We start from the raw sequence: 14,501 nt of genomic DNA, 5'->3' as shown, positions 1-14,501 counted from the left end.
ATGAGCAAAGAGAAATGAAGTTTGTAGGATTCAAGAGGGTGAGTGGAAGGATGAGAGGAGAGAAGGAAAAGAAGACCAAGGAGGGAGGGGTATACAGATATTAGGCTGAACACAGGCATGGCCAGGAATTGTAGAGGTATATTTTTAGTGTGTGTGAACTTCTTGGGGTTGTCTATACTAGTGATCTCATTTGGTAGGTTATTCATAGTTTTAGCAGTGACATACGAATAGAGACCCTCGCCTACTGTCTTGTTGTTGGGCTTGTGTATGTCATTTAGTTTATTATTTGATCTGAGGTTTCTGGTGGGAGTGTACGTGTGGAGAATGGATGTTAGGGCTGGACAGCTATAAGATTTGTGTATTAGTTTGTGTGCAATTGATAGTTGTAGGTAGTTAAGATAGTGGGGGAATTCTAACCAGTTGAGCTCTTTAAGGGCATTGCAGTGGTGGGATCGATGAGCTGTGTTAGTGGCATATTTAGCAGTTTTACAGTAACAAGACTGCAGGTTTGTTTTGAGAGAGGCATGTAGATTAGTAAAAATGGGAGCACCATAAAGTAGAGCAGGAATCAGGTAAGTATTTGGCAGTGCCTTTTTAGTATTTGGGTCCATGAAGTTTTTATGTCTATAGAGTGTTCCTAGTTTGAAATGAGTTTTTTTAATGGCATTTAGAATATGTTGGTCAAATGATAGTTTATCTACGGTAATTCCCAGTAGCCATTTCCAAAATGTACTCCTAGTTACCTACATCTCAGCTAGGGAATTTCTTCACCTTCTGGATTTAATGGCAGCCGCTCTTCCCATGGTGCCTCTTGCCAGATTACACATGAGGAAGTTCCACTGGGACTTGAAGAATGTCTGGTCCCAACACAACCACCCATTGGACTTAGGTGCCCGTCCTGCCCTGTCTGAAACGAGAGTTAAGGTGGTGGATCCAGCAAATCCTACAGAATCCAGGACTCCCACAGCCCATTAAGGCAGTTCAACACATGTACACAGATGCTTCGGATCTGGAGTGGGGGGCCACTGTGAATGGCCTCAAGGTACAAACTCAGTAGGAGCCCTCCCTCTGGAAAAAACACCTTGGTGTGAGGGAAATGATTGCTCTTCTCCTAGTTCTGAACACTTTGCTCCCTCTCCTACACCCAGGCCCCCTCCAGGTCTTCACAGACAGCACCACAGTGATGTGGTACATGAACATGCAGGGTGGACCAGATCCTGTTTACTTTGCAGGCTGGCCATACAAGCATGGGAGTTGACCACTCAATCCCAGTGTAACATTACAGGTGGTCTACATTCCATCAAAAGACAATGATCAGGCAGATGCCCTCAGCAGATCATTGTTTCAAAATCACAAATGAATGTTACCCAGAGATGTTTTCTTAGATACTGTCCACCAGTGGATCACTCCACAGATGGATCTGTTTGCCTCTCCTCAGAACAGACAACTATGGCTATTCTGCTCAAGGCTTCCTTCAACACAACCGTGGGGAGTGGATGCCTTCACAATCTCCTGGAAGGGGATATTCCTGTGTGCGTTTCCTCCCTTCCCTCTTATACTGAAGGTCCCACTGAAAATTCAGCGGGGCAAGCCAAAAATCTTGCTGGTGACTGCCTATTGGCCAAGGCAGCATTGGTTCCTCCTTGTATCTCTTGCCAAGGGCAATTACCACAAGTTACCTCACAAGGTGGACCTTCTGACACAATAGAAGGGATCGCTCATCCACCCTCATCTGCAAACCCTCAGCCTTACTCTGTGGGTGATAAATGTCTGAGGATGTGCTATTTGTCCTGCAGGAGACCAGGAAACCTACTGCTAGGAGATCCTATTTATCAGAATGGAAAAGGTTCTCTTCCTGTTGTCTTGAAAGGCAACTAGACCCCTTCCAAGAATACGTGTATCTAGTTTAGGCCTAGGTGTGTGAGCTCTTAAAATTTGAGCTTTCATACTCTACAGTGAAAGTTTAATTTGTCAGTCATTTCAGCGTGCTTATTTCTAGATCCACCCCTGTTATCAAGATTGGAGGTGAAGCTTTTTCTTAAGGAGGTTCTGCACATCAGACCACCAAAGAAACATATTCCTTCCCCTTGGGATTTGAACTTTGTTCTAGAAAAACTTACTTCTGTCCCCTTCGAAATAGCAGCTTCCACTACTTTAAAGATGTGTACCTGGAAAACTGTCTTGTTGGTAGCCCTCACTTCAGCCGGAAGGGTCTCAGAGCTGCAAGCTTTCATGGCTACTCCACCCTACACCATTTTTCATAAAGACAGGGTCTCTCTTCGTACTAACTCCTCCTTCATGCCCAGAGTGGTCAGTGAACTGTCTCTTAACCAGTCTGTCCATTTACCTACCTTCTTTCCTTCGCCATAAAATGACAGTGAGAGAGTGCTACATTTCCTAGATGTTCACAGGCAACTGAGTTTTTTTCTGGATATGACCAAGGACATCAGGAAGTCCAACCAACTCTTTGTAGCCTTTCACCCCAGCTGTATCCAAACAGACCAGATCCTCCTGGATCTGCAAAACTATATCCTTCGGTTACTCCTTCCATGGTAAAGAGTTATCCCACACAGAGCCCACTCCACCAGAGCGGTGGCCTCTTCAGGAGCCTTTCATAAAGGCCTTGATACAGCTGCTGTCCTAGAGGCAGCTACATGGTCTTCTGTACACACTTTCACTAAACACTGTAAATTGGATAACATCTCCAAACTAGGGCAGAATTTGCAAAAGCCACCCTCCTTGGCTTCTTGGAGACTGGTACTTTTTCCTCCACCCTTTTCTCTGCGTCAGCTGTGGTGCTCTCCCACATGTGAGAATACTGCAACATGAGAGTAGAAGGGCATAGATAAGTTCTGGAAAATCTTACTGTAGCTATACATGTCCTTCTCTTCCATGTTGCAGTATTTCTTCCCTCCTTTCTTCCCCCTAAAGGACCTTTTTCCTATCTGGATGGCATCCTTCAGCTACCCTTAGACTATTGTCTGACTGGGCATTCAGTTCTTAGGTGTGTGCATGCGGACGTCATATTTATGGCCCACGGTTTATGGTCCCTGCACGTGATGTCCCACATACCTTACAGCAGCCAGGCTTAAGCTTTGGTATATGAGCCGGATGTTCAGGTTGCCTGAGTCTGAGGATCCCACATGTGAGAATACTGCAACATGGAAGTGAAGGACATCTATAGTTATGTTAAGATTTTACACAGCTAATCTTTTTCCTGGTGCTGCAGTTTTCCTGCTTTAAAGGTTACTTTTGCACATTTATCAAGACCAAATGACATTCTTATATCAACTGAAAAAGTTTTGACAACCTGCAGTTGTGCTTTCAGTTCCTCATCTTATGAGCTCTACAGTTTTAAATCATCGACAAAGAGAATATGAGAAGTGTTTATGCTTTATTTTCTAGGAGCCAAATTATAGCCATGTCCTAAGCTGTTAAGTAGACAGCTTAATGGGTTAAGGGCAAGGCAGAATAGCAGTGGTGACAGAGAGTCACCCTGGAATTATCCCCCTTTGAAGTTTCTTCCCTGGGATAATAATTTGTTCTTTATCATGGTTTAATTGCAAAGTGGTCTGCTACTGTTTCATGGTCACTGTAATGTAGTTGATCAGTGTAGGGTGTATCTTACACATTTTTAAGCATTCTTTATTTATGAATGTTGGATACTATCAAATGCTTTTTTGTAATAAATCCATGCCATACTGTAGATTATCAGATCCGTTCAAGGGCAGCTAATGATTGCCAGCACTAGTTGTTATTTAAGTTAGATAGTTTTTTTTCTTAATAGCAATCATTTCTTAATAGCAATAACCCACTTCTGGGTGGCCCTAAGGTACTTGGTGGGTACGTTTTGGCTTTGTTTGGTCCTAGGGGCCCGCAAAACCACGCCACCGCAACCGGGGTTAGTAATACCTACACACCAGGCGTGGGTTATTGCTATATTCTTCCCCTTTTTACAGTTCTCCACTATGATTTTTTCTTAACAAATGATCCTACCTGTGATTTGTCTACCTGTAAGGCCAGTCTCATTCCATAATAACTATGCACAAGGGTAGTCATTGTGATGACTACTACTTCACCTATCATTGATGACAGTTCTTTTGAATGCATATTTCCAACTTTTACGTTGCATGCATAAATTAATGCTTGGGAGGCTGATCTGTTGTGTAGTTGCATCTTCTGATATCCATTTGAACATATGTCACATTTTTCCAAGACGTTTTTCTTCAATGAAAATCAAACAAAAAAATGTAAACACATTTCAGAGCCATCTTCTCTCTTTATTTAGAACAAACACAAAACTGCAATTATTATTATTAAAAAAAAAAAAAAAAATGTTCCTCTCCAGATGGGAGTAGTTGCCTCAGATTGACAGCTGTACCCAAAGGCATTACCTAATCTGAAATTCAGGTTAGCTATGCTAAAGTGTATGTTACAGCTTGTGTTCCCATTTACTGTAATTGCTGGGTTTTTTTTCCTCTGTTCCCTTTGATGTGATAAACAGCATTTTTGCTTTCAGTAAACATTAAAGTTAACCCTATGAGAAAAGTTCAAATTGGTAGCTTTTATTGGGTTATTTCTCGATGTCAGCTTTCACACCAGAAAACTCTATAATCATCATGTTGATCCACATGTTTCCATCTTGGAAGTCCTGTAAGTGGTCTAACTGTTGGGATTAAACCCAAGTTTGTTTCTTGTGAGGGAGTGAGAGTCAGACTAGTTCAGGACTTTAGTTTGCTTTACGTCAGTTCCAGACTTCCAGGACAGTCAGTAGAAGGGCTAAGTATCTAAGAATTTCCCAACTTTCTCACCCTGTTGTATGTTATACCCAGTGTACCTCTTGCCTCCCTTTTCTGATAAATTGGCCATATAACCCGCCCCCCCCTTTACTGTCTGTTGTCATTAAGCATCATTTTGTGAAGTATCTTCTCTTAAGTTGTTTAGATGAATCACTCCCAGAGCTTCCTAAAAATAAGAAGATTAAATCTTAGCAAAAATCTGACTATTCATCTACCCCATGCACACTTACCCTGGGCAAAAGCATTTCAAATGCATCACTTTGAACATTGTGAAGAGAAAGGTCTGTGACTGAATGTGAGATCTATTTGGCCTTGTCTAGTATTCTGTTACATACGCAAATTTATTTTTTTTTATACCTGTTTGAGTGTATACATGGCTTAAGTGTTTTGAACAAAGCTAACAGAAGGGCAAGGGAAAGTTTCCTTAACCAAGGTGAAACTTACAGCTTCTGTCTTGCATTCAAATTGATCCCATGCTGGTATTTTCAGTTAACAGAATAGATTTCACTGATCTTATACTGTGACTTTACAGCTTTTGACATTTGTCAGCTGGTTGATATGATTACAGATGTTTGTGAGATGGAAATTAACCAGATTTGATCTCAGAGGTGTATGCATTCTTTTCTTTAATAGTAGTGTTTCTTAGCTTTGAGATGTTACAAACAAGCTATTTCATGTCTTCTGTTTTGAATGTTGCTAAAGGAACTATCATACTGGAGGAAAGAAGGCAGGACTGCAGACAGTGATCCCTTTTGTAGGTTGGTTAGGTGTTCCAACTGCCTCTTTTCACATCACCCACCACCTAAACCAGCCATTTTCTACATGCCCAGTCTGCATATGAGCTCTTAGCTGCCATAGAAGGTTATCTGCATTGTGGAGTATCCTAATTCTCCCACCCAGAGTAGCGAGTTTCCAAATGAAAGCTGAGCTTATTCCTTCCTATCAACTGTGCTGGAGACCAAGGCTTATTGTCAAAACATAGTTGTTGGCATCACAGATAGCATCCTTACCTTGGCATTAGTGTGCTGGCATAGCCTCTCATTTTCACTCTGCTCTTTGCCTCTTTGTAGCTTTATTTTTCTATGTTTGTATGTATTTTATTATCATTCTTTGCCCCCATTGTTTGCCAGTCATTATCCCCCTCTATGATCAGTAGTTCTTTCCCCATCACCAGGCCAAAGGTCAGTGGAGGGAGTCTGTCATTCAGACAGCTGTAAAGAGTAATTTAAATTTTTTTGGCCCTAACTTTCATGCATCTGGCAAGGCACCGAGGAGTGACATGTACTGTGCTGTTCACGGAGGACACCCCTCACTTCTGCAGGGGCCATACTCACCAAGCAGTCTTGCTTCTCCGTGTGTGGAGTAGTGGTTTCCCCCATTTTCCATCAGGGAAGTTATGCAGACCCTTTCCTCTCCTTGGGAGAGGTGAGTGTCTGACAACGATTCACCCCCCCACCTTGGTTCCTTCAGTACTGAGGCTGTTAATTGAACCCCAGTCACTTGGGTCATTGTCGGGACTCCATCCTTCTGCACCATGGAGCTAGGCACCACTCTAACTTTGTAATCTCAAAACATTTCTGCTAGCATTTGTTTTTATGAATGCTTAAGTTCTGTTGTACTGCACTTTGTTGTGGCATGCCCTTTCAGAAAGCAGTAAAATCCTATGAGTATTGACTTGTGAAATAAGACGCTGACTGAATTAGTTGTCTTTATATTTTTCAGCTCTGCTCTACAGTGCATTTGGAGTTGTTATAGAGAAAACAAGAGGTGCAGAAGATGACCTAAACACAATAGCAGCAGGAACCTTGACGGGGCTTTTGTATAAATCCACAGGTAAACCTCAGGCTAGCTGATTGTATTTAATAATTTATAAGTTATACTTTGACTTTCTTTTAGCTGTATTTGAATATTTGACAGGAACCACTTGTGCCATCGTATTTTCTACTTGCTGTTGAGGTAGAAGGGAAGTTTGTTCCAGAGGTGGGGTAGGCGTAATAAATTTGTCACTACAGCTTCTTACTGATCTGATAGAAGTTCAAGTCCGTAGGTCTTATATTATTGAAGCTATTCAACTTGTGAGGATACCAGAGATCATGGAGGGTGGGGTCTTTCATGGCTAAGAATGGAAGGCACAGATTGCCACCCAATAGCCTGTAAGAAATCGAGTAAAGAGGTAGCACTTCAGACTTTTCCAGGTTGTACAAGGATTTTAGGGCAGCAGTCAACTTAGTTGGAAACCTCTGGTGTCTTTCCAGTTGCTTAATCTAGAAGGGTGAATCCCAAAAGGGGGTATTGTACTCAGTAATTGGTCTAATTAGAATTTATGAAACAGGGATGATCACTCTTTTTGAAATGGATGATATGCTTGTAGATAATAGTTGGGCTAAACAAAAGGATTTTCTGTCTACTACTGCTACATTATGGTCAAGGGAGAGGGAATTGTCAACCTGAATTCCAGGATACTTGATTATAGAATAATTTTGGAATGGGGTATTGGCTGACTTATAAGCAATTCTCCTCTCTGTCAGCATACCAAATATAACTATGCTATACTTTTTTTTGCATTTAAATTTAGCCCTGTTTCTGTAGACCACTAGTTTACAAGGATTAATTCCAGTTGTAATGAACAAGTATCAGAGGGAAATTTGACAATAACATGCAGATGTTCTTCGGTTTCACTGTTGCAGTCATTACATTTGGTTTATCTGCCTGCAGGTAGCCCTCAGCCAGCCTGAATACCAGAGTCTTGGATTCCTGGGTCGGATGGTGTCTCTTCTTCCATGATGTTAGGTCGTCAGGGGTATAAAACATGCAGCCGACGCCATTACATCAGTCTTTCTTGCCACGTGGTGCCCAAAGCAGAAGCAGTTCACAAGTGCCAGTTTGCCGACTCCTGAAATTTTCGTTTTCGAGTTTCAGAACTGAAGTCTTCAAAAAAGCTAAGTACCCTGTTGGGGATCCTTTTTCTTGCTCTTAACCGATGTCAGTAAAAGTTAACAATTGTCTTACCTGTGGAAAGCAAATACCTCATAAAGATTTTCATTCATACTGCATTCCTTGCTTAGGCCCAGACCACGACATCTCTCGCTGTTGGTTTTGTGCCTTATTCAACCCCCAAACTATTCGTCGTCGGTCTATTTTGCAGCAAATTATTTTGGTACTGTATAACTACCCAGAAATGGCTTCGGTAAGCCATCTGACTACCGATATAAGGATAAAGACAGAGACAGACCGCATAGGTCCAAAACTGCCGATGACGCTTCCGTTAAGCTAGTTGCCAGTTCACCGGTACTCAGTGAGGCACTTTCGCAGCCCCTGATACCCACTACTTCAGATTCACAGGCCTCTACTGAGACCCATTCAGAGTCCGGTATGCTGCGAGATGCTTCTTTGACTATGGAACCTGCGGATGTCTCTACCTTGGATGGGTCTGGAGCCGCTGTGCAGGCACCGGCTTCTGAGGGTGTATTCAGGCCTACAGACTTGCATTTTAAACCAATGCCATCTTCTTCATCCAGGCCTAAAACTCTACCCACGCCTAGAAAACCGACGTCCAAACGGCATGGTCAGGCCCATATGCCTAAAAAACAAATGCTTAGAATGGCTGAAAACCTTATTACTTTAATTAGGGGAAACCAGCCTTCCCTCTCTGAGACTTAGAACTGATTTTCCTTCTGATCAGGATTCTGATATTTCTGTTTCTTCTGATTACCAGGATTTGCCCTTATCTACCTATGAGGATTCTGATGCAGAGGATTCCATTCCCTCTGCTTCCCCTCCAGAAGAGTTTTCTTTTGGGGAAACCTTGCACACTCTTAGGGAGCATTTCCGCTGGGAAAGCCAGGATTACTCTGACTCCAAAAAGAGGCTTAGGGAATTCTTACTCCTTCTTCAACACAGGCCTTTAGCTATCCCTCCTGTTCTCGACATTGTAGATGAGGCTTTCTTGGAATGTAGCCTGTCCCCAGACACTTTACCTCCAGCTCCCAGAAAACCTGAACGGTATTAGAGTACTTGACTCTCACAAGTTCCTCTTCAAGAGTCCTCCTGCGGATCCAGAGACCATTTCCCAAGGTCCAAAGGGCATTAAGGCTACTACTGCCAAAAATCCTACCCCTTCTGACAGAGATTCTAGAGCCTTGGACAGATGGGGTAAGAAGGTATACACTTCTGCTACTTTGGCCATTTGGGCTTTAAATTGCCAGTTTCATATGCTAATGTACCAAAAGCATATTATGGGACTACTTAAACAGAAAATGATGCTGATTCCTGACTGTGCTGAACACAAAGAATAACAGGATTTAATGTATTCTGCTGAACAAGTTGATAAACATACTTTGCAGTGTGGTTTTGATTCTTTAGAAGCATCTTCCAGGGCTGCTGTCATTGGTTCTGTACTTAGAAGGTATGCTTGGCTTAAGGAGCAAAACTTGCCAGAGCATGTTAAAGCTAAATTACTGGAGGCTCCCTTAAACCAAGACTGCCTGTTTGGCAATAAAGCAGAAGTCATCCTCAAAAAGATGGAGGAAAAAGCTAAAGCTATGCAAACTGTTAAATATGTCCTGCAAGTACAGCCTCCCAGATTTAGTAGGCATTGGCCTTCAAAGAATTGGTCCTTTCCATTCTCTTCAGGCCTTCAGTCCAAACCCAAGAACAGCAGACCACCTAGGTTACAGTCTCAGGCTACGCACAGACCTAAGCAGTGGGGGGGCTCCCAATTCCAAAGCAGGAAGTAATAAGACACTCCCCTACGGAAAAATGTCACAATGACTTAACCTTAACCCTTCCAAGCCCTGCTCAACTGCCTACTCCCTTAGGAGGAAGGCTCGCCCTGCATGCAAAAAACTTGGAACTCAGAACCCAGGACAAATGGGTTTTAAATCTAGTTTTCCAAGGATAGAGATTCCACTTCCACACCCTACCACCCCCAAATGGTTGGCCAGACCTTTCCTCAAATCAGTGGGCAGAGGGTCAACAGCAAGTTCTTTGTCTTCTAAGTTTCAGGGCTATTCAACCTGTCCCAGCAGAAGAAAGGGGACAAGGTTTTTATTCAAGACTTTTCCTGGTACTCCGAAAAGACCGCTCCTGGCGTCCTATCTTGGACCTCTCTATTCTAAACACCATTTTGGTAATCCCAAAATTCAAGATGCTAACACTTCAACAGCTGCTTCCTATGCTAGGCAAAGATGCCTGGTTGGCAACCTTAGACTTAAAGAAGCTTACCTGCACATTCCAATAAGGGAATCTTGCAGAAAATACCTATGCTTTAGAGCCGGCTCCATGCACTGTCCGTTCTCTGTACTTCCCTTTGGCTTATCTACTTGCGCCTAGGGTCTTCACAAAGTGTCTAGCTCCAGCCATTGCATTTTGCAGGCAGAGAAATATTCAGATATACCCATACCTGGACGATTGTGTGATTCAGGCAGAAAGCCAGGATTTGCTATTAAAACATCTGGCATTCATAAAGAAGCTTCTAACCTCACTGGAGTATACCATAAATGAAAAGAAATCTCACATAGTACCCTGCCAGCAGATTATATTCCTGAGAGCAAGCTTGAACACAACTTCCCAGATGGCTTTCCTCACTCCAGGGAAACAAGTTTGACAGCCTACTTCAAACTACTGGCCACAAAGACCCAGCTATCTGCAAGGAAAATTCTGCAAGCCCTAGGGTTCATGGCCTCTTGCATTCTACTAATTCCATATGCAAGACTACATATGAGGAAACTACAAAGGTATCTAAAAAGCCTATGGTGCCAACTTTCTCAGGACCTGGAATCAATGATTCCTATTATTCCCTGTATAAAGACAGAGTTCCTTTGGTGGGCAGAAGCCTGCTACCACAACAAGGGGCTCCCTTTCACTCTACTACCTGCCGCCCAAACCCTAACAACAGATGCATCAGATTATGCATGGGGGGCTCACTTGGCAGGGCAGTGCATTCATGGCAAATGGAACCAGAGTCAGATGCACCTGCATATCAATCAAAAAGAAATGTTAGCTGTACAGAATTCCCTGGCAGCCTTCAAAGACCACATTCTTCCAGGACAATTATTGGTAAAGACAGACAACAACACAGTTATGTGGTACATAAACAAGCGGGCGGGGGGACCCACTCGTACCCTCTCTGCAAGACTAGCCATGGCTCTGTGGAATACAACCTTGAGCTACCAAGTGCACCTACAAGCTCAATTCCTGCCAGGCAAGCTAAATTCACTGGCAAGACGACCTAAGCAGAAATCTCATGGACCCACACGAATGGAAACTGGAACCAAAAATATTCAACCTCTTGAGGAACAAATCGGAGTCTCCAGAGATAGACCTGTTTGCCTCCCCTCAAAACTACCAATTGGACAAATTCTGCACAGGGACTCCCCACAGTCAAGCTTGGAAAGTGGATGCCCTGTCCTTTACCTGGGAAAGCCTCTCGGTTTATGCCTTTCCCCCTCTGCCTGTCCTCTCGAAAGTTCTGCTTAAGATCAAACAGGACAAGCCAAGGACAATACTGATTGCAACAGACTGGCCACGCTAGCATTGGTCCCCCCTCTTGCGCGGTGTGATACTGCTGAAACCATGGCACCTACCTCAGACACCTTCCCTGCTGTCCCAGCAGGCAGGCCAGATTCTGCACCCTCAGCTTCAAACCCTGAACCTTGCAGCCTGGCTAATTCTTTGAGATCCCCAATAGCATCCCTTAGTAAGCAGGTGCTAGATGTCATAATGGAAGCAAGGAGGCCTAGTACTAGAAAATCTGATGCTGAAAAGTGGAAAATATACTGTTCCTGGAGCTAGACGGGATGGGCACAACAATGCCCAGCTTACCTCATATTCTTCAGTACTTAACGGAAGTGCTCCACAAGGGCCTATCCTTCTCATCAATTAAAATTCATGCCATTTCAGCATATTATAATACTGAACCACCCTCTTCTCTCACCCCCTGCTAAAGCAATTCCTCAGAGGGACCAAAAATTTAAGCACCCCCCCCCCTCCCCTCCAGGCGAGCCCCTACTCCAGCCTGGGACCTTAACTTTGTATTGGAAAAGCTCACTCTCCCTGCATTTGTACCAGCTGCAACTGCAGAGTTGAAATTCCTTTCTTGGAAAACAGCCTTCCTTGTAGCCATCACTTCAGCAAGAAGAGTGTCTAAATTACAGGCCCTTATGGCAGTGGAGCCCTTCATTATCTTCCATGCAGACAGGGTTTCCCTCAGGACCAATCCTTCCTTTATGTCCAAGGTGGTGTCTAGTGTGGCCCTAAATAAGTCCATTCATTTGCCTACCTTTTTCCCGAATCCACAAAATAAAGGTGAACTAATGCTGCACTCTTGGGATGTGCACAGACAACTTAGATTTTATTTGGACAGGACTAAGCCACTCAGAAAATCTGAACAGTTGCTAGTTGGCTTTGCTGCAGGGGCAGAGGGGAAGGCCATTTCAAAGCAAACCATTTCTAAATGAATAGCCCATTGCATTAATTTCTGCTATAAGCACCATGGAAAACCTACCACACAGGGGATAAGATCACTTTCCACCAGGGCTGCATCTACCTCTACAACCTTCCTCAGAGGAGTCCCTACCAAGGACATCCTAGAAGCTGCTACTTGGAGCTCTGTACATACCTTCACCAAGCATTACCACATGCCTATTTTTTCTAAATCCAGAGCTGGTTTTGCCACTGCAGTCTTGCAGGGCTTATTAGCTGGTCCTAATGCTCTCTGACTTTCTCCTCCCTTCCTTAGCTTTGGGAATCAACCCAAATGTAATGACTGCAACAGTGAAACACGAAGAACATAGTACAGTTGTGTACACTTACCATAAATGTAGATGTTCGAGTATATTCACTGTTGCAGTCCTGGTTACCCTCCTCCAGCCCCCTGACTTCTCTTGGCTCTACCTTTCCTTCTTGTTTGGTGTATTTAAGCTTTCTGGTGCATTTGCTTTTTGATGGAGGTATAACATAACATATAATTGCTTCCCATTATGGGGGCACCTGATATCTGGGGCAAGAAAAACTGATGTAATGGCGTCTGCTGCATGTTTTATACCCCTGACGACCTGACGTCATGCAAGAAGAGACAGCATCTGACGCAGGACTCCAAGATGCTGGTATTCAGGCCGGCTGAGGGCTACCTGCAGGCAGATAACCCAAATGTAATGACTGCAACAGTGAATACACTCGGACATCTAAATTTATGTTAAGTGTACACAACTGTACTTTTGCAGTTCTCTGCAAACTTGGTTAACCAGAGATCCTGGTTTAGTAATGAGAGTAGATGCTGAAAAGAAGGGATCACAGTACTTTTACCCTCGGGAGTACCATTAGTTACTCCAATACTTTCTTAGGAAGTACCTGCCAGCTTAATGATGTGATAGCTTTCAGCCAGTTGACTATCCACTTCACCACACATTGGTCTCCTTTTAAAGTACATAGTGTGTTTCCAATGCCATCTTGGAGTATATTGTCAGATGTGTTGGCCAGATCCAGATAAACTATCTGAATGGAATGACATCTGTCAGCAGCCTGTGTAGTGTTTTTGAAGTTAAATTAAGAAAGCTTATTTCCCTTGACAAAGACAGACTGTTGTGGGTCTAACCTTCTTATATGATTTTTTGATACGAGTTTGAGGTCAGATATGAAGCATTCCATAGCTTGCAAATCAGTCTAATCAGAGTATCGGTTTGTAATTTACTGGTTCTGTGGTAGGGCCACCCTTCTGTAGGGATGTTCACAACTGCAATTTACCATAATTTGTGGACAAATTGTGCAGCCAAGCTCATGTTAAACAATTAAAGAAGGCATGCTTAGCAGTCTATATTAAGCAGCCAGTATCATGGCAGGTGTTTGTTTTGACACAGGTTCAATATGCCTTCTTCTCTTTGCTGATTTCTGTTAAGTATTTGAAGATGGAGGCTGTGACTGACTTTGTCATGTCTAACGTATGCGTATTTCCATTTATTTCAGGCCGTAAGGGTAAAGGACCATTTTATGTACCCGTTTTCCAAAGTTTCAGCAGAAGCTATGGTTTGCAGGGGTACATGTTTGTCAAGGTCCTGCTGCCTCAGATGATGCAGTTTTTTTCCACACTTTGCTCATGGTGTACTACTACCCTAATACCTTTTGAGATGCACGTCCTCATGCCACTGCAACAGAGTACAGTATGCAGGATAACGGACATCCACAGCCTGCCTACTTGGCTCTGTTACCCATAGTAGCCTAACCAAAAAAAAAATTAGTGTGGTGTGTGCAGCAAGGAGATGAAATTAGATGGAAGAGCTTATCCAATGGAGCATTTGGCTATCCCTCTTTCAGTAAAATATAGACTTAGTTTTCCAGTAGAAGTGACCTAGAGAAATGGATAAGGGATGGAAGATCTCTAAATAGTAGGAAGGTTGCAGGGAAATGAGGGAAAACAGTTGTACCTTCTTTTCACAGAAATGGCAGTAAAGAAGACACCAGGCAGTACAGAATAATTTGCTTTACTTGGAGAGAAATGGCATTGCTGCCAGTAGAGGGAATTGCAAAGTAGTTAATCTTTGCTGGAGCATAGACTCTTAAATACAGTGAATTCACAATGGGACAGTTGCACTTTCAGGGGTATTGTCATTTTTTTAACATTTGTATTCACCGCTCACTTGCTGCTGTCTCTCCCTCCCCTTTTCTCCATGCTGTCCTTTCCTTATTGCTGTCATGGCCCCTTCCATT

The 14,501-nt window shown here is 43.2% G+C and overlaps 1 protein-coding gene across 1 annotated transcript in view; it reads left to right on the top strand.

The window, feature by feature from the left end:
- The window catches only part of LOC122789234 (mitochondrial import inner membrane translocase subunit Tim23-like), a 551,726-nt gene that overhangs the window by 327,130 nt on the left and 210,095 nt on the right, over window positions 1–14,501 (top strand). The window contains exon 6 of the mRNA XM_044056517.1: window positions 6,522–6,632. Coding sequence (XP_043912452.1) covers window positions 6,522–6,632 — 111 coding nt within the window. The remainder of the gene's footprint in view (window positions 1–6,521; window positions 6,633–14,501) is intronic.

This window comes from Protopterus annectens, chromosome 14.part0, assembly GCF_019279795.1.
Source record: "Protopterus annectens isolate FY-2018-M chromosome 14.part0, PAN1.0, whole genome shotgun sequence".
NCBI lineage: Eukaryota > Metazoa > Chordata > Ceratodontiformes > Protopteridae > Protopterus > Protopterus annectens.
The sequence above is the reverse complement of the archived record's forward strand: the minus strand, read 5'-3'. Positions and strand labels throughout refer to the sequence as shown.